At 42.0% G+C, this 22,768-nt stretch overlaps 2 protein-coding genes across 2 annotated transcripts in view; one reads left to right on the plus strand and one right to left on the minus strand.

The window, feature by feature from the left end:
- The window catches only part of CYP11A1 (cytochrome P450 family 11 subfamily A member 1), a 55,016-nt gene extending 47,397 nt beyond the window's left edge, over positions 1 to 7,619 (plus strand). Inside the window, exons 6-9 of the mRNA XM_066592364.1 lie at positions 344 to 510; positions 588 to 666; positions 4,807 to 4,998; positions 7,391 to 7,619. Of these exons, the coding sequence (XP_066448461.1) occupies positions 344 to 510; positions 588 to 666; positions 4,807 to 4,998; positions 7,391 to 7,528 (576 nt within the window). The 3' untranslated portion in view covers positions 7,529 to 7,619. The remainder of the gene's footprint in view (positions 1 to 343; positions 511 to 587; positions 667 to 4,806; positions 4,999 to 7,390) is intronic.
- Positions 7,620 to 8,348: 729 nt separating this feature from the next.
- CCDC33 (coiled-coil domain containing 33) overlaps positions 8,349 to 22,768 on the minus strand; it is a 144,027-nt gene continuing 129,607 nt past the window's right edge. Inside the window, exons 20-23 of the mRNA XM_066592363.1 lie at positions 20,738 to 20,859; positions 18,111 to 18,200; positions 17,901 to 18,017; positions 8,349 to 10,551 (exon numbers count right to left, since the gene is read on the minus strand). Of these exons, the coding sequence (XP_066448460.1) occupies positions 10,498 to 10,551; positions 17,901 to 18,017; positions 18,111 to 18,200; positions 20,738 to 20,859 (383 nt within the window). The 3' untranslated portion in view covers positions 8,349 to 10,497. The remainder of the gene's footprint in view (positions 10,552 to 17,900; positions 18,018 to 18,110; positions 18,201 to 20,737; positions 20,860 to 22,768) is intronic.

Below are 22,768 nucleotides of genomic sequence, written 5' to 3' on the forward strand. Positions count from 1 at the left end.
GCACTTCCTTATGAAAGTGCTTCTGAATACTGAACCGTACATTGTTCCTCTGAACTGTTAATACATTATTGTACGTAACCTATGCCTATGTAATGACATTCGCTCAGCACAATGTGTCCAATCTCAGTTACTATGGAAGCAGCTCATGGAACACAAGGCACAGAAATGCCTCTCTTCCTGCATTATTACAGCTCATGCTGCTTGTGAATAGATTAAATTGCATGCTGGGATAAATGAGTCTTTGGTGTATGTAAAAATAAAATGTATAAACTAGTGCAATGTAGTCCGCACAGACTTTCCTGTATGTATATATTGTAATCCTATTCCTATACTCCTGTATCAGACATCTATGACCCTTCAGTGGGCCATGTATGAGTTGGCACGTGCTCCAGGCATCCAGGAGAAGCTTAGGGCTGAAATTGTAGCCGCTAGGGCAGCTTCTGGAGACGACTTAACAGAGCTACTGAAGAGGATCCCACTGGTCAAAGCAACTTTGAAAGAAACACTAAGGTAAAAGCAGAAAGAAACACAGGAACATATGTAGTTACTTCTGCAGAGCATCTCTCACTGTTCCTTGTTTATTGCAGACTTCATCCTGTTGCCATCACATTGCAGCGATACACTCAAAGGGATACAGTTATCCGCAACTACATGATACCACAGGGGGTAAGCACTAACTCAAGAAATGCTATACAGAAGGCTGTGACCATTGTGTAAGCCACAGTTTGCAGGTCCCCAGGTGCTGTCACTTGAGAGACTGCAATGAAAATTCTTGCTTATTTATTCTGCAATCTCACTGCAAAAAAAGTGGAGTATTGCAATGAGACCACTGACCTCAGACATGGTTGAGGATACTTGTTAACTCAATTTCTCATAAACTAATGCCATGACTGTAACTGCACAGGCTGATAGAATGACAGTTTACGTTTAGTTTCTAAGAAGCAATTTCAAGGGTGCTAACCAAAGGCTCATGTTCACGGGCATTTTTTCACAGCGTATTCCACGTATTACGCACAGCCGTGTAATGCGTGGTGAATGTAGTCAATGAAAGTCAATGGGTTTTCATTATTCTATGCACATGAGCGTGTAGACATGCGCAAGAAATAGATCACAACATGATCTGTTATTTCGGCGTACCACGCTGCATGAGCCCTATGCATTTGTAAAAGCAGCGTATGAAACACTGCCCATATGTAATACATTGCGTATGGGCGACATCTTCATATGCAACCCCATTATGAAACAGAGCGGGGAATTTTATTTAAAAAAAGTGACACTGCACAGTACACTCGCTGCCCATATGCTGACCCTGCCAGCTCTCTGCCGGCAGAGCTGGTGTTTACAAGCACTGGTAAATCACTGTGGGGACACCCGCTGTGTTTTACCAATACACCCGTCAACAGGAGGCCTTATATAGTAGATACAGTTAATGTGGTAAATTTTGCCACTGTAACAAAACAGAACAATACTACTCTTTCTGTAAGTAAATACTGTTTCACAAAACAAACCTTGCTTTTGTTTTAATTTCTAATTTACAAATACATTGAGAATTTGGGTGAGGAGCTTCTATAACACTAAGGGCTTAAACAAATAGGCACATATATAACTATGCTCGCTACTACTGAGCTTAGTTGCGCATTAACCTTTTTTTTGTTTATTTGGAACATTAAAACTGTGCACTAGTATGTGCGAGTTTTAAAAAAAGAGCGAGAAGATAGGTTCTGCCTTAGTATTAACACTCGAGAATCCCAACAGTGGAAACAAAACAATTGAAAACAATGGTTTTGTCTCATTTTGCGGCTGGGATTTTCATGGCCACATAACAGGACAAATTTATGCTCATCTGTTTACGGCCTTAGGGCAGTGGTGGCGAACCTGCGGCACGCAGAGTCCTCTCTTTTGGCACACGCCGCCGATGGCCTCTCACCACGTTAGTGAATACCGGACGGGATCCTCCTCTGCCCTCCCCTGACGTCTCCTACTTGGTTCCGCAATAGCAGGGGAGGAGGCGTCCAGCCACACACTGATGTTACTACTACTGGGGCAGCTGTGGGCTGTCACTATTACTGCTGGGGCCCGCTGTAGGATGTCACTATTACTACTGGGGCCGCTGTAGGATGTCACTGTTACTACTGGGGCCACAGTGGGATGTCACTACTACTACTGGGGTGGCTGTGGGATGTCACTATTAATACTGGGGGCCGCTGTGGAATGTCACTATTAATACTGGGGGCCACTGTGGGATGTCACTATTACTACTGGGGCCACTGTGGGATGTCAGTATTACCAATGGGGCCACTGTGAAGTGTCACTATTATCGCTGGGGCTGCTGTGGGGTGTCACTATTACTGCTGAAGCCGCTGGGGGGGTCACTATTACTGCTGAAGTCGGTCTGGGGGGGGTCACTATTACCGCTAAAGCCACTCTGGGGGGGGTCACTATTACCGCTGAAGCCGCTCAGAAAGGAGTCATTACCACTTGGGCCGCTCAGGGGGGTGGGTGGGGGGTCGCTATTACCGCTGGGGCTTCTCTGAGGAAAGGGTCACTATTACCCCTGGGGCTGCTCTGGCGGGGGGGTGGGGGGTCACTATTGCCGCTGGGGCCACTCTGAGGAGGGTCATTATTACCGCTGTAGCCACTCTGGGGCGGTCATTATTACCCCGGGGTCACTATCATTGCTGGGATATGTTTACACTAGGTGGAAATGCTGCAGAATGTCCTTAGCGGAAATTTCCGTGGCAAATTCCACAGCATTTCTGCATCCAAAAGCAGTCAAAATCTGCACCCGATCTATTTTGAAACAGCCCTGTCCTTTTAAGAATGGCGGAGGTAAAAATCATACATTGTGATAAGCCTTGCCCCCTGATGTGTTGGCACTTTGTGATAAATAAGTGGGTTTTGGGTTGCAGTTTGGGCACTTGGGTCTCTAAAAGGTTCAACATCACTGCTTTAGGGTATGTTTACTCGGCAGAATCCAACATGGGTTCCATCTCTAAAAGCTGCAGCATAAATCCATATCTGAGCAGTGGATTTCTGCTGCAAGTATGTAAATGTAAGGCTATGGATTCACATGTGGATTTATCCCTTTTTTCGAATTTCTCATGCAGATTTAACACTCATACGATTCGGAATCTGCATCAAGAATTGACATATCGCTTCTACTTTTCCGTGCATGCATTTGAAATCACATTAATATACTGAGTCAATGTATATGACGTGGCTCCCTATTGAAAGTAATGGGATGTAGATGTGTCATGGATTTGCTGCAGAATCTGCACAGATTTCGTGCCAAATTTACAGCAACAATTCACTGTGTGAACATACCATTTAGGCATTTTCACACAATTGTCTCATCCGCGTGTTGTTCATATTTGCAACTAACTGTACACTGACAACAAATTAGTCTATTAGGGCTGATGCAGATGAGTGTGGTTTTCTCCCCCTATACTGCCGGACAAAACGAAACCACTGATCTCTATGGGATTTCAGTGGTTTCGTTTTCACCACTTCCTGTCCCAGCCGTGATTTGTATGGCCAGGAAAAGATAGGACCTACCCTATCTTTCCCGTACGTAGCGAATACCACGTGTGGGGAAGATCGGGCAGCCGCTATCTTCCTGCCTCTTTTTTCAAACTCCTCCGCTCTGGTGTGGAATTTGAACTTCCGACAGGGGTGCAACTAAGCTCCGTGCTGCCAAGTGTAGTAGCGCCTACAGCCATGTGAATAAGCCCTTACATAGGCTATGAAAATATTCTAGCTTCTCGAACAACAGGCACTGATTGAAGTCAATGAATGCACTCAAAAAAACTCAGTGCACATGAAAGACATTTGTGTGCTTTCAATTTTTGACTGATCGCTAAGCAATGCTGGAAGAAAAATTGGGCTACCTTCTGTCTTTTTGGTCTTTGAGAAAAAAAATGGATGATACACAGAGTCGGAGCTCAATTTTGTTAAAAGGGAGAACGAACACCAAAAAGATATATAGTGAATCACCAGCTTCACAAAACCCAAGATAACTTGCCAAAATTTGAAAAAATATTCCACTATGTTTGTTGGCACGATTCCTTGTAAACTAGGCTGCTGGGATGTGGTATTAATAGTAATATCATTTGCTGTGGATAGTTAGCCCATTGGCTGTAGGCTGTAGTGACATTTGCCACACTGACATTTTATCCATGGGGATGTAATGGTTTGTGGCAGCCACTGGATGATGAGACAACAGGCTCAATGTTGCAAATGTTACTTTTGCCGGTTCCTAGGGTTTTTGTAAAAAAAAAAAAAATTTGGCCCCCATTTATAAACGTTTATACCAGTTTTTGCATATACGTGCCACTAAAATGTCACAAATTATGATTTGGACCATTTTACCTTCAAAAGTTTTCACTTCTCTGGTTGCTTGCAAAATGTCAAAAACAATGAGCCCAGCAGTGTCCAAAGGACACATCGTTTAGGCCAAATTTGTTACCAAGAATAGTTGGAAATTCTAAAGCAGGCGTAGCTTTCATTTAGTTTCTGTCCGACAGTTCAAAATGGGCAAACGGTATGAGCCATATAATAAATTTGGCACAAATCACTCTTTTGCTTTACTTAATTACATATAAAATGCCAGGCTTAGTAAATGTGGAACAACAAATATAAATAAATAAACTTAGAACCCCCCAAGCAAGATCATGGGTGGTATTGGGTTCTTAATGCCTCCAGCCTACCAAGCAACTAGTCTGCCTTGTACTACTCAAGTTACAGGATAATAGCAGAACCATCATATTCACTTAATGATTACTTAATCTTTCATCTTCTTCCTTGTAGACTTTGGTGCAAGTTGGACTGTATGCAATGGGACGGGATCCAAATATCTTCTCTTTTCCTGAAAGGTTCTCTCCCGAGCGCTGGCTAGGAGAAGAATCAACTCATTTCAAAGCCCTAGGCTTTGGTTTTGGTCCTCGACAGTGCATTGGCAGAAGGATAGCAGAAATGGAGATGCAACTTTTCCTCATTCATGTATGTAAAGTTTTTCTAAGTGAAGGGAGGTCAACAGTTGAGGCAAACAACTGCATATTTTTATATCCACCTTATGGAATAAATCTTGTGCCGTATTCACAAAATAGATTTGTTTCATAAGGATTATTAAACAATTGCAATAAAATATTCCCTGCAGGGAGAGTTTCATTCATCATGATGCTAGGTCTGTTGATTTTCCACTATGGACAATTTTCCAAGTATGAACAATGTTCTGATAGATGCAGAATAGTAAAAAACGGACTGAACATTTTCTCTAACATCCCATGTGTCATCTCTCATCACTTACAGTGTGCGATCCCATTGAGAGAATCTTTTGGTGTCTGTTTTTTTTAGTCTGTGAAACTCATGGAAATGAAGTATGCATAAAGTTGTTATTTTATGTGCAATATCACGTAGGCAAACAAGAAATAAAGTCACAATAGAAATAGAGTCCCTAAACTATTTGCCACTGATTAGACTCTCAAAATCGTACTTTATAAATACAGTTTAAAGTGGTGTAGACTCTTGACAGGTATTCCTCTGACTTCAAGAAATCCAAGGTATTTATATACTTTACAAAGCATTTATTTAACCTCTAAGATTATGGAAAAGATGGATAATAGAAGGATGCCCCTTTATCCTGAATGTAAAGTTTAAATGGGTGATCTACTGGATACACAGGCTTGGACTGGCTCACAGGGGAACAGATGAATCTCCTGTTGGGCCCTGAGCAAGGAGTGGGCCCCCAACCTGCCCCATGAATGGCTGAAAATATAAGCCCTACCCCGAAAATAAGCTGTAACTAAAGAAGAAAATAAAGTATACATCACCTCTCCCATGCCGTCTGGGGCACAGCAGCTTCTCCCCAGGTCCCGGCACTGCTTCTCTTCTTCGTCTTCTGGCCGGGGATTGGAAAATCCCTGGCTGCTGGAAGCACTGGCTGAGATTGGCTAACGCTTAGCTAATCACAGCCAGTGCTCGATGAATGGCTGTGATTGGTTCACACGCCGGTTGTTGCATGCTAAAAAACATCGCATGTGTGAAGGAACCCATGGGAAAGCATGGGGTTCACATACATGCGATTTGTAGCATTGTAGCAACGCGACAAAATCGTGCGACTTTGTCGCCGGTGTGAAGGAAGCCTAAGGAGAGAACCCAGGGGGTTTGTGGAGACACCCAATGGGAAAGTGGGTCAGGGGATGGCATAGTCTCAGAAGGGGTGCTATTCCCAATCATTGTTTTACAAACTTGGTAAAAACTCATACATTGATTTGAAGGAATGCTGCCATCCAATGGGTGGTGCAGCAGAGGAATTGTTCCATATTCCTTGTTTGCAGGTCTGAAGGAGAGATTTCACATTCCTTGTCACTGGACTAATTATTTACTGTTATGGTCATCCATCCCTGCTATTTATCTAAGTGCTATTGATCCAACATGTCTGTTCCCCTTTACCCTCTGTCTCTGATATTTATCTAATGCAAATTAAGTTCACGATATTCCTGCCCTCCCATGTAATCATGTGTAGTTATTAAATATGTCTTTAGATTTGTTCCATTATGCCTGAGGAATGATGCTGAGTAGGTCCAAAAGCTCGCTATAACATCATGTATTTTTGTTTTCCATTAAAAGGTATCATATCTACAAGATTACTTGATTTCTCTTACTGAGAACAATCACATTTTACTGAGTTTGGTTACTCGTGAATTATTAATTTTTGCAATAAATGAAAAAGGATAGAAAAATTTAATTTAATTAAAAGAAACGGAGCGTAGTTGCACATGAACAAGTTTTTTTTTCTAATTTTCTTCAGTCATTCAAAATCTGCACCATAGTGCAGGAGTTAGTAAAAAAAATTGTGAGAAGATAGGTCCTACCCTATCTTTTCCACATGTAGTTAATACATTTGCTGCATGTGGACATACCCTAAAGGCCCTTTTACATGGGCTGACAGTTGTTTCAGAGACTGCACGAACACTGACGTCACTGCTAAGGTCGTTAGCATTCGTGCAGTGCTTTCAAACTTAAAGTCCTGTCGGACGCTCGCAGGCAGCTTGTCTGCTTTCCACTCCCCACTGTGTGGAGAGCTTTCACACAGGATGAGAAGCCAGTGAGCCTGAGAGTGCTAACAAGGTTGTATAATCCGAAAGAAAAGTCAGCTTAAACAACCGCTAACGACAAGTGAGCAATAGTTTTACTTTCATACTGAACAATTGCTCACTTTAGCTTGTTTGAACAAATTTGGAGCAATAATAGTTGCATGTAAATGGGCCTTTACAGTAGCTGTTATCTTTGAATGTGTTTCTTTAGATAGGAAAGATAAGAGGACGCTGCTGTTATACATGCTAAAAACTGGCATGCGGACATTAATTAATTTGTTTTCCTTATTTTTCAGATTCTGGAGAATTTCAAGATAGACACAAATCGAATGGCTGAAGTACAAACAACCTTTAACCTAATTATCTTCCCTTCCAAACCCATTCAATTAACTTTGTCTCCTCTTTTACCAAATGGTTCAGAAAGACACTCCTAAAGATGTCTTTCTTTATGGGCATGCTGGTAGAACATATATAGTTTTTATATAAGAGGATATCACTTGGATTGCCTGGTCAAGAGGAAAAATCATCTAGCACTAAAATCAGATAATAAAAGAGCAATAATTATATTGACTTAGATCTGCCTTATAAGATGTCCCTCAACCTACCAATATAGCTTTGAATATACAAAGTTATCCGTATTCATTATTTGCATGTTTTCTAAACTCAGTAGGACGCAGCACAGGAAACTGTTCAATACAAGTCTGTATAAATTATTCCAAAAGCTGAAGTGTTTCTGTGATATCTTTTACCTTGTGGAAGAGGAAGCCATTTTGAATTAATGTTGGAGATAATGTAGCCTATTAAAAAAGTGACATTAGAGGTGCCTCTCCACTGCAAGTTATATGTTCCATTTTGGACATTTCACAAGTTGCAGAAAAACCTGCCATGAACAAATCTGTTGCAAAATCTTCAAGTCTTTGATGTAGATTTTGATGTGGATTTACAAAAGGCAAAATCTTCAGCAAAGGATAAAAAGTAAGCGAACCCTTGAATTTATTAACCCATAGCTTTCACTTTAGCAGCAATCACCTCAACCAAGCATTTCTTACAGCTGCAAATAAGATTTGCATAATGATGAGGAAACATTTTGGCTAATTCCTCCCTGTATTTCTCCCAGTATTTCAGTTTATCAATATTTCCGGGATGCCTTGTGTGCACAGCCCTCTTTAGGTTATGCCCCAGAATCTCGATACGATTAAGGTCAGGACTCAGATTTGATCATTCTAAAACACATATTTTCTTTTTAACCATTCTTTAATTGATTTACTTGTGTCCTCTGGGTCACAGTTTTGTTATATTAACCGATATCTCTTCAGCATAGACTGTTGCCCTTACATTCTCCTGAAACATTTTTATATAACTTGTTAATAATTCATTGTTCTGTCCATGTTTTCAAGTAATCTAGGCCATGTGCTAACAAAGTAGCCCTAAACCATGATGCTCCCTTCACCATGTTTCACAGTAGGTGGTGAGGTTTTGGTGTTGCAGTGTAGTGTTCTGTTCACTCCAAACATAACATTGTGCATTTGTGACAAAAGATTGCACTTTTGTCTCATCTTTACATAGAACATTTTCCCAGAAACATTATGGAACATACAGGTGGTCTTGGGCAAGCTCAAGATGGGCCTCAATACTTTTTGGGGACAGCAGGAGCTTCCATTTGCCGCACTGGGATCCTGGGTTCAAATCTGACCGAGGCAACATCTGCGTGGAGTTTGTATTTTCTCCCCATGTTTACGTGGGTTTCCTCTGGGGACTTCAGTGTCCTCCCACACTCCAAAAAAACATACTAATAAGTGAACTCAGATTGTGAGCCCCAATGGGACAGAACCCAATACCAAAAGATGTATTGTGCTGCAGAATATGCATGAACTATAAAAATGAGTAAAATAAATACTGTTAATATTAAAAATAAAGTACTACTAATGGAGTAAAACACAGCTTATCTTTGTATTTACTTAATTTTTTTCATTAGAAATGTACATTTTTTTACAATTGCGAATTCCAAAAATATATATACTCTATTACAAATTTGGGATCTCAGTTTTTAAAGGGAAACTGTCAACACCTTCAAGCCTGCTAAATCGGCTACAGAAACAGATTATTCAATTACAGCTGTTTCCAACAATGAGTTGGTTATCTTTTCATTAGAAAGCAGAAAACTCATATTAAAATTTACCACACCTCAGTCTACTCGTGGGCTGGACCATCTCTTCTGGACAGAGTTTTTAGCATAAACCTGCCCAACTCTGCTGCTGTGTCCTACATCATCCACGGAGCAATATAAAAATTAACCCATGCCCCGGAAGCTTGTGGATCAGCGCATGCCCAAATAGGCTTGACAAATCTGCCCACAAAAGGGATCAATGATCTACGCATGCAGCTGTCATTCATCTTTTTTGTGATGCGATTCGTTACGTTCATCTGTACATGCACCGGTCTGCAAACTTCCGGTGCATGCGTGAGATTTCATATAGCTCTGTGGATGACGTAGGACATAGCAGCAGAGTTGGGCGGGTTTATGCCAAAAACTCTGGCCAGAAGAGATGGTCCAGCTCGCCCAACGGATCAAACTGCAGAAGTTGTAATGTTTGAAATTTGAAAACAAGTTTTCTACAGTTATGCTTTCAAATGCAAAGATAAACTCATTGTTGGAAACGGCTGTAAACGATTAGCCTACTATTGTAGTCGGTTTAGCAGGCTTAAAAAGTGCTGGTGGGTTCCCTTCAAGAATATTTTTAATGTAATTATAAAAATAAAATCTAAATTAAACTGATTGAGGACTCATTGAGCCAATGGGGTACAATGATGCAAGATGCTATGGTATTATTTTGCCTGCAGATGGACGTATGGGGTTACAGCATCACTGTTGTTCTTCCAAAGAAGAACTAAGATATAGAATCTGAGCACTTTTCTGTACAGCAATGTAATGATGCTTACAGCCACTCCAATAAAACAAAAAGTGTTGAACAAGCTTTTTCCATAAAAAAAATCTGTTGTATATTATGAATAAGGCAAAATTATAAATATGCCCCATTGTCAGCCTTCATTACCTCCTCTACCAGTTTCTCCAAATGCCATTGTGTGCTCTCAAAGTAGTTGTGATTTCTTGTCTGATCAATCCTCAGTGTTCAGTGCTACCTATATTGGCTCTAATTAGAATCTTTTGGTAATAAATGTGTGCTACATATACACAGTAGACAACAACTTAATCTCCCATAGTCCTCTTTCTCTGGTATCCAAACCCAATGCAAAGTCATTTACATACTCTTGACTGCACTCTCTATGGCTGGAACCCATATAACCACATGTAAAAAATTAATTGCTACACAAGACAAGATTACATAGTAATCCCTTTGGAAAATACTTTTAACAGTGCTATAAGGTCTCATATTGAAAATTTTCATATCAAAGCATTCAGCTTGGTGGGTCTCCTTGTATTTAGCTCTGGTTCTTTCTGCAAAGACAAGAAGGACAAAGTAAGTAAAAGGGCGTGTTTCTCTTTATGGGGATACATCTGATGGTATTTCATCATATTTATGAGCAGTCCTACACAAACCACGTACCTATGATCAAGCAGTGACCATTGGCTGAGGTAACAGAGGTATCATTCTAGAAATGTACATTAATGTACACTGACCAGCCATGTTATTAAAACCATTTAATATTGTGTAGGTCCTACTCATGTCACCAACATTGCTATGACCCATCGAGGCATGGACTCTACAAGAGCTCTGAAAATTGTCCTATTGTAGGGGCCCAGAGTTAGTGGAGCCCCTCTATAATGTTATATGTCTGTCTTGTGCCATTTTCATGTCAGTGTCTTAATTGTGGAATGCATCAGAGTTATGTGTATTGCACCTCTGTAGCACTGAATGGGTTAATGTCTGGAAAATGTTTCATGTTGTGTCTCATGTGAGTATGTCTTATATATATGTGTTTGCAAGGATGCTATGCTAGGCAGTCTATGCTAGGTTAGTCTTGCAAGAGTTTGTAGTCCAAGTTTGCAAGTGAGAGAAGTCTGACACTCACACTTCAGTGATCGGCCTGTGTGTGGACAGAATGGAGGAAGCTGAGCGATTCTCGTCTGCTTGACCTGGGACCAGTCTACCCAGGATATGCCAGTGCTACCACTAAGTGCTGAGTGAGAAGGAAGGACCATTGCTTGGCAAGAGAAAGGCACCAGAAGCGTTAGTATTGACCGGTAGAGAGTTAGAGAGAAAGACTTGCTGAGAGCGGGATCACAAAGCTAACTAGGACTATGGATTGTCCGGAATACCCCGAGAACCCTCCCTGCCGCACTGCCTTCTCTGGCTGCATCTGTGCCAAACTGTTGCAATAAAGTAGAACTTGTTGAAGTTACAGTAAAGGGACATTACCGACCATTCCCGGTTTGTCCATAACGTTTCCCTGTGTGTGGACTACTTTATTCTACTGTCAAGGTTCACGCAGAGGACGGAACAGTGGCGTCACGAGTGACAAAGAAGACTACAGGTAACCTTCATTTACTTTTCCCCGGAACCTCCCCTAGCAATAATTTGGTCGGGTCCCAAGTTACCCTCAGGGGAGGAGATGGAAGAGCCCCATGACAGAAAATTCTATCTACCCTGCCATCTCTCCTCGGCTGTGGGCGAGCTCTTTGGATGCTGCACTATCGTATATGGCAACAAGGCAGATTCTTTAAGCTATGTAAGTTGCAAAGTGCAGCCTTCATGGATCATATTTGTAGATCAGCACATCTCACAGATGCTCAATTGGATTTAGATCTGGCAATTTGGAGACAAAGTCTACTCTGGAAATTCTTTGTCATGTTCCTCAAAACATTCCTGAATGACTTTTGCAGTGTGGTAGGGTGCATGAGCGTGCTGAAAGAGGCCACTGTCACTAGGGAATACTGTTGACATGAAGGGATGTACTTTATCTGCAACAATGTTCAGGTAGGTGGTGTGTGTCAAAGTAACATCCACATGAATGACAGGATGCAAGGCTTCCCAGTCGAACATTGGCCAGGCCATCACAACGCTTATTCCGTCTTGCCTTCTTCCCATAGTGCATTTTGGGGCCATCTCTTCCCAGGTAAACAATGCAGACACACACATACAGCTGTCCACATAATGTAAAAGAAAACTTAATCCATCAGACCAGGGCACCTTTGCCCATTGCTCCATAGCCCAGTTTTGATGCTTACATGCCCATTATATGTGCTTTCAGTGCTCTGCACTGTATGTTTTTACATTTTTCTATCATAGTCAGGATTAACTTGGTTCTTATAGGTTAGCCTTCACTCACCATGTGATTTAATGAACTTTGGTCTGCAAATCATGTCCTATGAGGAATGGTTAAAGGATCTGAGAATGTTTAGCTTGCAAAAAAGAAGGCTGAGAGGAGACTTAATAGCGGTCTACAAATATCTGAAGGGCTGTCACAGTGCAGAGGGATCGGCCCTGTTCTCATAGAAAAGGAAAGACTAGAAGGGGTGGGATGAAACTGAAAGGAAGGAGACACAGATTAGATATTAGACAGTGTGGGTGATCAATGAGTGGAACAGGTTACCATGGGAGCTGGTGTGTTCTCCTTTAATGGAAGTCTTCAAACAAAGGCAGGACAAATATCTGTCTGGGATGATTTAGTGAATCCAGCACTGAGCAGGGGGGTTGGACCCGATGACCCTGGTGGTCCCTTCCAACTCTACCATTCTATGATTCTATTAGATACTCTGACCCTGTAATCTAAACCATCACAATTTGGCCTTACTCAAAGTCAGCCCTCCTTACACTTACCCATTTTTCCTGCTTCAAGCACATCAACATGCGAAACTGACTCTTGACTTGCTGCCTAATCTATTCCACATCCTGTGGTTTGTACTTAAATGATTCATCATATGACTAGATTGATCATAATCTGATGTGTATGGACAAAATCAGTAGTAACTATAAGGATACGTTCGACCAAAATCTGCAGCAACGTCTGCCGCAAAGAACCACATAAAAATCCTCTCCACAGCAGCCTTCATCCCTTTAATTGAAAGCATGAAATCTGCTGTCGATACGAGGCCAAAAGCATGTTAAAATCCACAGCAATTGATGCAGATTTTGAGACAGTCCTTGGTGTGGTTCTCCACCAAAATCCACAATGTAAAATACACTGCGGATTTAGGCACAGATGCATTCCAGAACATGCATATGTGAACGCACCCTAAAAGTATGTTTTTTTTTTAGGACTAAACTACTGATGAACTGTTCTTAGAATATGTCATTAATAGTTCATCAGTAGGCGTTTGTAGCTCAGGATCCCCACTGAATTGCTGATTGAAGTGACATTAGTGGTCAAGCCAGCGCCGCAGCAGCTTCAGTCCTTACCAGGCATCACACTGTGCAATGTATAGCGTCTGTGCCTGGCATAGTAGCCAATCTCATTCACTTTAATGGGACCGAGCTCCTCTGAGCCTATGTAACCTATGAACATGACATCACATGTCTGAGAAGAATTGTAGCACTCGTATGAGCACCGCAACCTCTTTAGACTGCTGATTGGCGGGGATCCTGAGCTATTCTACCAGATTACCAATAGTTTAGTCCTGGATAACATTTTTAACAGCTATAATTTGATTTTTTGCTTTTAGCATTCTTGGCATACAGCACGGTGTAATCATATACACTTCACCAGCTACACTGACGCTTTACATAATTTACCCTGCATTTTTTAGATGTTACGTTTGATTAAATCTGCATACAAAGCAACATAAATTATTCTGCTGATTATGTGCAACAATGTGAAATGAAAAGTTATTGCACTGCAGTAGAATTTCTGATTTTCAATATACATGTGTATTCTAAGAGAGCATTATATATAAAAGTGTTAAGGACCCTTTAGACACAACGATTATCACTCAAAAGATGTCTTTTGAGCGACTTTTGAACGATAATTGTTGTGTGCATTTACAGCATAGGGTGAACGCTCAAACGTTAAGCGATCACCTTGCGCTCCGGGCGGGGGATGCAGAAGACAAGGGGGTCGCTTGTCTTCTGCATCCACCTGTTATCCGCTTGGAGCACCGTGCTGTTATACAGCCAAACGCTCCGAACAGAGGAAGCAGAAGACAGCTGTTCTCTGCTCGGATCGCTCGGCTGTTATACAGCCGAGTGCTCCAAGCGGGGTATGGAGAACACAGCTGGACCACTCTGTTCTTCATACCCAGCTGTCATCAGGGAGCGGAATACAACTGAAAAAATAGTATCAGCTGTATCCCACTGTGAATTCCTGATAAGGCTCATAGTTGTCTTTCAGCATGCAGAAAGACAATGATGAGCAACGGCTTAACGAAAACTGCACAATTTCACTGCAGTTACATAACGATTATCGCTCAAAAGGCGGCTCAAATTTTGAGCGATAATTGTTATGTATAAATGGGCCTTTAAATATGAGATCGGAGGAGTGGATTCTTATACCATTAAAACAAATTTTATGACTTGCTTAATCTAGAAAAATATATTAGACAGTAACAAACAGAAGTATTTGTAATGTGATAAGGATACAGGAAGATACAGGGATATGAGCTATGATATTAGTTTAAGTCACCAAAGATTGCCCTATGCTTTAATTAATTTGCTCTAAACTCATTTTATTTAGTTGACCACTTAAAGTATTTGCACCCAACTTCTTTATTCTAACACAGCAGATCTGCGCCAGAAATGTTTACAATTGAAAATCAGTTCCATACAAGTTGAATATCAGATTGTTTTTGCAGCATGTGCATTGATATCTCCAGGCGCTATTCGGAAAAATTGGACAGTCGCAGGAATTCCTACAACAAATCAACCTTCATTCCAATATGGAATCAATCTCCATTCCCTAAGCAAGTAACAAACTTTGACAGCAGTGACTGCTATAGAAGGCAGCACTGGATAGATACAGCTATACCTGCAAGGAAAGAAAATTCTTGTACAATATGTGTTGTTTATCTTTTTCCTTTTCACCTTGAAAAGTAAAGATGACACTAAGCAAACTAATATAGTGAAGATATGGCAGCCGAAATATGATTGATGAGAGTAAGAAGAGTTGATGACAGTTTCATAATACCATTCTGTTGATAAAACTTATATTCGAGTAGCAAAAATGTGGAGAATGAGATACACCTACATTTATGAGTTTTCACTAAACAGGACAGCACAAGATATTATAATGGACTAGATGCACAATTTGTGTTACTTTAAGAGTTATCCACTTTTAGAAATTCACTGACATGTCATTGAGAAATGTCAGAAGATGATATTGGGGGCTGTCCATTAGCCATGAGCTGGGATCCAATTGATATTCTTAATTGAAGGGATTGATACACTTGGTAAAGTGCCTGACTCCCCTCACCTTGCCTTGGTGCTTCTGAACTTTTAAGAAACTTTATACAATATGTAGCTTTGAAAAATAAAGATTATACTTTTACCTTTGTGCAGGGCTTATTCACCTAGCCTGCGAAACGTTCTCAACACGTTATACTGAGACACAATAATTGTCCTTAATGGACCAACATACATAACTGTAAAACATATTATAATGTTCAAAATAGACCACTATAGGAACAGGACCACTATCCCTAAAAACGTGGGCTTGGGAGTCCTAGGATTAAAACAAGGCGATTATCCTGACATGGATGGGCCTACATAATGTACCTAGGGGCCCTAGCCTGTCCCTAGATGGAATATAGGGAAGGATATGTATAGCAGTTGGTAAAGCTAACATAACTAGGCAAACGCATAGGTGCAGGGCAGACAGGAGACCAGCCACACCGAACATCAGAAGCAACACGGAATGCAGGCGTTCACAACCATACAATTGGGTTGATGTCTAAGGCATCAGCCAACACCCATCTGACAAGGTAGGAACTATGGCATCAAATATCACTCATTTGACGGAGTAGGGGCTATAGCATCAGACATTACCCATCTGACGGAGTAGGGAATATGGTGTCAGACATCAACCATCTGACAAAGTACAACAAACAGAGCCCACACAGCATGCATGCATAGAGGAAAAGGAAATGACCAACCCGCTCCCATAAGAGGTCAGGGCAGGAATAAATACACACCAGTAATAGCTGATTGGCCAGCCAGTGCACACACCTCTCTATTGACCAATCAGTCCATTCACCATAGCAGATATTAAAGCTGGGAAGAGAGGTAGGAGTCATTGCGAAATTCCAAACTGATGATATCAAAGGAACCTTCTCCAGTGACAGGGTACACCGAGGAATTCCTAATGAATAACACCAAAGGACTGGACAGAGGCTTTCAACTAGGCATAAGGCATGATCATGTGGACCAGGCTAACAAAGAGGCCACCCTACTTCTACTACCTGTTGCAGATGGCACACTGTCACAGATACATTTTGGATTTGCCTTAAAAACAGGATAAACGTGGCAAAGTTGGAAGATACAACATTCAACCCTGTTGAATTTTTTGCGATTGCAATGTTGTGGTAACCTATGATTTGCATTACGACTCCATTGAGTTCAATGGCACAGCAATATCACTGAGCTACGCCTCAGGCCTCATTCACACGAGCATGTTTATGTGCGTACATACGCAGGCTTAAAACCACACATCTATTTAGAACCATTGGTTACCTATGCTGTATTAACATGTCCATGTTTTACAGGCACGTAAACACATGTACCTGCAAAACATAGGACATGCATGCACGCATAGTCCATGCTGCGTGTTAATATTCCCTGTGGGGAGTCTCCTTGTCACTGAACACTGTGATAACACTGTCACAGTGTTCAGTGACAAGGGGACTTCCTGTGGGGAGTAAAGAATCCCCTGCTACAGTTGTCACAGCTGTGACAGCTGTGGCAGAGGATCGCTATGTTCTCACATTGCTTTCAATGTGGCCACCGCTGCTGTCGGTGGCCCCATTGAAAGCAATGGACTGCCGGCAACCCCTGCAGTGATTTTTGGGGAAGGGCTTTAAATATAAGCCTTTCCCTGGAAATCATCCCTGGCTTGTGTAAAAAATAGAAAAAATATATACTTAACTCTCCGCCACTGTCGGGGCTCAGGCACGTTTAGCCGCTTAATCTTCTGGCAGTGTAGTGAAGTTCTTTCAGTAGGTGGGGATTTGAATTCAATGAATGGTTGAGCGCTGCCTGTGATTGGCTTAGCGCTGTGACCAATCACAGGCAGCGCTCAGCTACCATTCAATGAGTCGCTGAGCGCTGAATGTGATTGGTCACAGCGCTCAGCCAATTAGATACAGCCCTCTCAGCAGCCAGGGATTTTAAATCCCTGCCTGCTGAAAGAACTTCACTACACTGCCAGGAGATCAAGCAGCTAGACGCGCCTGAGCCCCCAACAGTGGCGGAGAGGTGAGTATATATTTTTTTTATTTTTCACACAAGCCAGGGATGATTTTCAGGGAAGGGCTTGTATTTAAATCCCTTCCACGAAAATCACTGCAGGGGCTGCTGTCAGTCAATTGCCTTTAATGGGGCCGCTGGCAGCAGCGGCCGCCCCATTGAAAGCAATGGCGCACGGAGCTGCATTCACCCATGTTTTTGCACACACTCGTGTGAATAAGGCCTCAGTTTTGGTCGCTCAACTTAAGCCTTAGCCTTAAAGTAAATGCTAAGATATTCTTATATAACTACATGACTGAAGAAGTTCAATGGAACCTCTCCAAAGGAAATCTTGGATTCCTATCCACCATAAAGATTGATGTAACAATTTAAAACATAGAAAATTCTTGTAGAAACATAACAAGATAATTCCAGTCGTTTTTCCACCATGAGCAGAGTAGAACATGGTCCTTACCGTAGGAAAATGATGAAGAATTGTCGTATTGGTACGGCTGAATCCCATCTGTTCCTCAGAAAGTTGAGTTAGGAGTTGCTGCTTCTCCCGGCCCCATCGTCGAGCTGCCTCCTCCAGCTAATAGTAAAAGTTGCAATGATTAAGAACTCACAATGACTCAAATGACTCCATGCAACTATATTACAAAGGCCACATAGTTTCTAATATCACCTCTCTTTCCAGGCTTTGTACTCTTGCTTGTGATTTTTCCAACTTACTCAGAAGTGAAAACTTCTCAGTATCGGTAAATGTTTCATGGATCTACAAAAAAAAAAGTTATTTTGATATAATAGAAAAAGATATATAAAACTATACATAATAAAATTACATAGCAAAAATTGGACACAAAAATGTTACAGATGATCCAATAATGAAACATATAGTATTATAGGCAAGAGTTTGAATAGGAGGGCTAATAAGCTCCTCAATAAAAAAATGAAGCCAGAAAAGGTATAGAAAATGTTTGTTGTAACGTAACCAACAAAGAACTAGATGGCAAATTACTAATTGTTGTAAGTATATCCTTATATAAGCTATTATCACTGCTGATAGCTCATGGGAAAATAAAAAAGTTATGGGACTTTAAAAAAAACATAGCTGCTTTCAAAGGAACTTTTTTCTTTGTGCAAAAGTGGAAAAACCTAAAAAAAAATTATTGGTAGCATTGTAAATCAGCGGAATCACACCCTGTGCCCCCGCATTGACCCCCGCATACCTGTCTTGTTTTTTTTCTGCTCTGCGGATGTGCCGGCTGGCGCTCCGCCACACATGCACAGTACAGAGAGTTGCGCCGGCGATGACGTTGATCCACTACAACTCGCCACGGGGCAGCTTCCATTGACTGCAATGGAAGCCATCCATGCGAGGCTCGCACTAGAATAGGCCATGCTGTGATTTTCCCCCGCGAGCGGAAAATTGCAGTTGATTTCCACTCATGGGCATGAAAAAGCGTTTTCCATAGCATGTCCTATGGGAAACATTAGCACTGCGAAATTCAGAACGAGCATTCGCCTCCGGATCCCACAGAAAATATGGCTGTGGGCATTGGGCCTAATTGTACCGACCCTCTGAAAAAATGTATCATGCAATTTATGCTGCATGATTAACGCTGTAGAAAAAAGGAGGGGAAAAAACAATGACAGAATTTGTGTTTTCTTTCCATGCCCACCAAAAAAAATGTAAAACTACAGTTCACCATGCAGATGTCAGCTGTATGGGTTAAGGCCCATTTAGATGGGATGAGTTTGGGGCAAACGATGCCTGACACTTGTCCCTGCACATACTCGCTCTTGTGCTGCTGCACGGGAGCTGGTAGCGCTGGCTCACAGCGGGAAGGCTGCAGGAGATTTCTCTCCTCACTCTCCCCCGCCCCTCTCAATTGATTTGATATAGCGGCTGTTCAGTACGTTATTTACACTGAGCGATCAGTGCAGCATAAATAATAGACAATGAGTTGATCACTTATTGCCCAGCGTAATTAGCAATTTATAGTAGTAGCAGCTGGGAGAGGGGGATAAAAAGTACATTGTGCCTCCTGTAGGCTCTGGAGGGGTTCTACTCTCATAGTGATGCACTGCTGAAATCGCTAGCAAGTCAGTGCTGTGAAGATCAGGCCCTCCGATAGGAGGATAGTGCAGGCTAGGCCCCTGTTCCCTCCCCAAGCATGGGAGAATAGTTTGGCGTAAGAGCTGCACTATAAAATGAATTACGGAGGCGTCACTGGTCAGACCAGTGGCATAGGAGAAGAGAGAGTAGTGACAGAGCAGTAGCAGGGGCATACATTAAAGGCTGGAGAGTGATGTGGCGGCAGCCATTGCAAACTATGACCAGAGCGCTATCCTTATACTGGGGAAGAAGCACAGGAGGAAGTTACCAAAGCAGCTGTGATGACTGGGACTGAAAGAGAAAGACAAGACCACGTGGAAGAAGAGGGAGGCTCCCTTCCTGCAGGGGCTTAGTCCCGAAGTAGATGACAGTGAAATGCACCTTGAACATTAGAGGCTGCCAGATATGTAAGGCTGGCCTCCTTTGACCTAGTGTGCGCACACTTGACCAATTCTGATGGACGTACGCGACCCAATAGGTTGATCTGTTAATGATGTGTACTGGTTATGCGGGCGTTAAGGATGGGCATGTACTGGGATAGCAAGGCACTTTACCGAGGCGCTATGCACAATAGAGAAGTTATAACAAAAAGGAACAGATGCATGGCATTCTGTGTTTAGGATTGTGATATATACTAGCACTTACAGTGCATTGAGGCCGCAATGTTAGTGTGTGCAGTGGACCTCCGGAAATAAAGCATGCTGTACTACGGATGGAGACAGGTCGCCATACGAGGGATTAAAATGCCTCGCCGAAGCAAGATTGAGACGTATTGTTATTACTGAAATTCCAGTTAAAGTTATTTTGCAAAGTTCAAAAATCATTCTCTCCTATGGAGCCCAAATAGTATTCCGGTTTCAGTTCAGTAAAGATATATTTTTATTTTAAAAAAATCTGTTCTCTGTCTGTCAGCTGACCCTGCGTCGCACCACCGCAGCAACACTATTCCGGATCTCTATTAATTGTACTAGCGTAAACATCAACATTGTTGTAAATGCCCTCATAGCAATATCCTACGTAGCCCTCGTCAACTTTATGGTGAATTGTGCAGGTGTTTTCTAAATGAGAAACTGATTGTACCAGGAGTGCTAGAATTGTTTTCTCTGATCTAGTCTCAAAAAATACATTCAGTGCAAAAAGAATTCAGCTGAAAACAAAAATAACGTTTGCTAGTTTGTCCATTTGCTACTCACAGGAGCGTGCTGCGGTAATACTGTTGTAGTCAGTCGGGTTCTGTCCAGTTCTTCTCTTAGCCGTGAGTTCTCAGCCAGCAGTGTGGCATATACCTCCCTCTGGAGAGCATCTGACTGAGCCCCTAGTAGACAGCAAAGTAAAGAGTATGAGGTGGGAATAAATAACAATTGTGATTAGGGCTCATTCATGCTTTGTCGATCTGTTTTTAAAAATAACTAAAAAGTGAGTACTTTCATATGGAACTTTCTGCTGCCCTGCAGTAAACCTCATATAAATGCATGCACTATTTGCCACAGTCTTACCACAAATACCATTCTACATCAAGCTACCTGCAAACATGTACAGTTTTTATCACTATTTAACTGGGAGTATGTGATTTATTTTTCTTACTATTCTTAAGGGCAGCTTCAGACGAGTGCAAGCTCAAAAATGCTTGCGGTAGCATGACTTTTTGCGATGTGAAGGTCGCGCTACTGTGCGCATTTTAGCGCATTTTACTGTATTTTCTGCGCTGCTGAGGACCATTCACATCAGCATGGGACATACGCACACCGTGATTGAAAAGGCTGTACAGCCTAATTAGTCCCCAGTGTTATCGATTTCCCTGGGATATTATGCAGTTCATCGCGCAATTTTGATTTGAGCACCCCCGTAAACTCCAATGGTGCCTTAGGTGCACATATGGGCACAAAAATAAAGCATGTTTTTTTGTGTGCACAAAAGCAAACGTTTGGATGAACCCATTGAAACAGTGGGTTCTATTCTCTGCACAAAACTGTGTGCAAATACGGTCAACTGAAGCTGCCCTCAAAGGATTTCCTCATCAGAGATGATGCCTTTCAGAATACAGTCACCACAATGATCAGCACCCCTTGCAAACTGCTGATTCTACCAGTGGAAGCCTTATTGCACCGGCCTTTCGTATGCCATTACAAATGTAGGTCGGGAGGGGTATCATCTTTCTTTAAGGAGAGCACCTAGGAGGTGAGTGAGGAGACTTATAAGGCCATGCGTGCTTCTCTGGGAAATAGTCCCAATCATTGTTGCACAGACCTGTATAAAGGGTCACACATTGATTTAAAGGAATGCTGTCAACCAATAGGTGGCGCTGCAGAGGTATTTTTCCATCTTCCTTATTTGCATATATTTCCCAGAGGAGCATGCATGGCCTTACAACTTTTCTCACACACCTTCTAGGTGCTCTCCTTAAAGGTTTTTTTTTAGAAAAACAATCATTACTTACACGTTCGTCCCCAGGTAGTCTTCTTACTACATCTTCTACTCACTGATCTTCTCCTAGCTCCTTCAGCCCCCCGAGTCACATTCCCTCCATCAAACCGGATGCTCTTCTTCCATCAGCTGCAGTTCACTTCCTGGAGAGCAGTGAACGCTACCAGAGACTTAGCGCTCACTGCCTAGCAGGGAATACCAAAACATCAGTAGCCAGCTTTAGCGCACATGTGTTGTGTCTCGCTGCTAGTGTTTCATATAGTATGAACACTAGCGACAGCGCTTCACGCATGCGCAATGCTAAAGCAGGCTGCCAAACATTCGTCAATCCCTGCTAGGCAGTGAATGCTACATCACTAGTGACTAGTACATTGACCTGCAGGAAGCAGAATGCCAGCAATGTACACTTCGCCACAGGAAGAGCAGGATCCGGACGTCTGGAGGTGAGGTAACCAGGGAGACTGGAGGAGCCAGGAGAAGATCAGTGAAGTGAAGATCAGGTAAGAAGGCTGCCAGGGAAATAATAGGTAAGTATAATTTTTTTTTAATGACAGAACCCTTTTAAGGAGAAACGATACCCTTCCTGACCCACGTCACAGGTCTCTCACTAGCTAATCCAGAAAACTCTTTAACACTGATGAGAGTCAAAACCCCCCAAACAGCTGTCTGTGTATGGTATGCTGTCTTCGTTTTCAATACCCAATCATTGTTATAAAGACTTGTATGAAAGGTCGGACATTGATTTGCAGGAATGCTGCCAGAGGTATTGTTCCATCTTCCTTATTTGCATATATTTCCCA

This window comes from Eleutherodactylus coqui, chromosome 2, assembly GCF_035609145.1.
Source record: "Eleutherodactylus coqui strain aEleCoq1 chromosome 2, aEleCoq1.hap1, whole genome shotgun sequence".
In the NCBI taxonomy this organism is placed as follows: domain Eukaryota; kingdom Metazoa; phylum Chordata; class Amphibia; order Anura; family Eleutherodactylidae; genus Eleutherodactylus; species Eleutherodactylus coqui.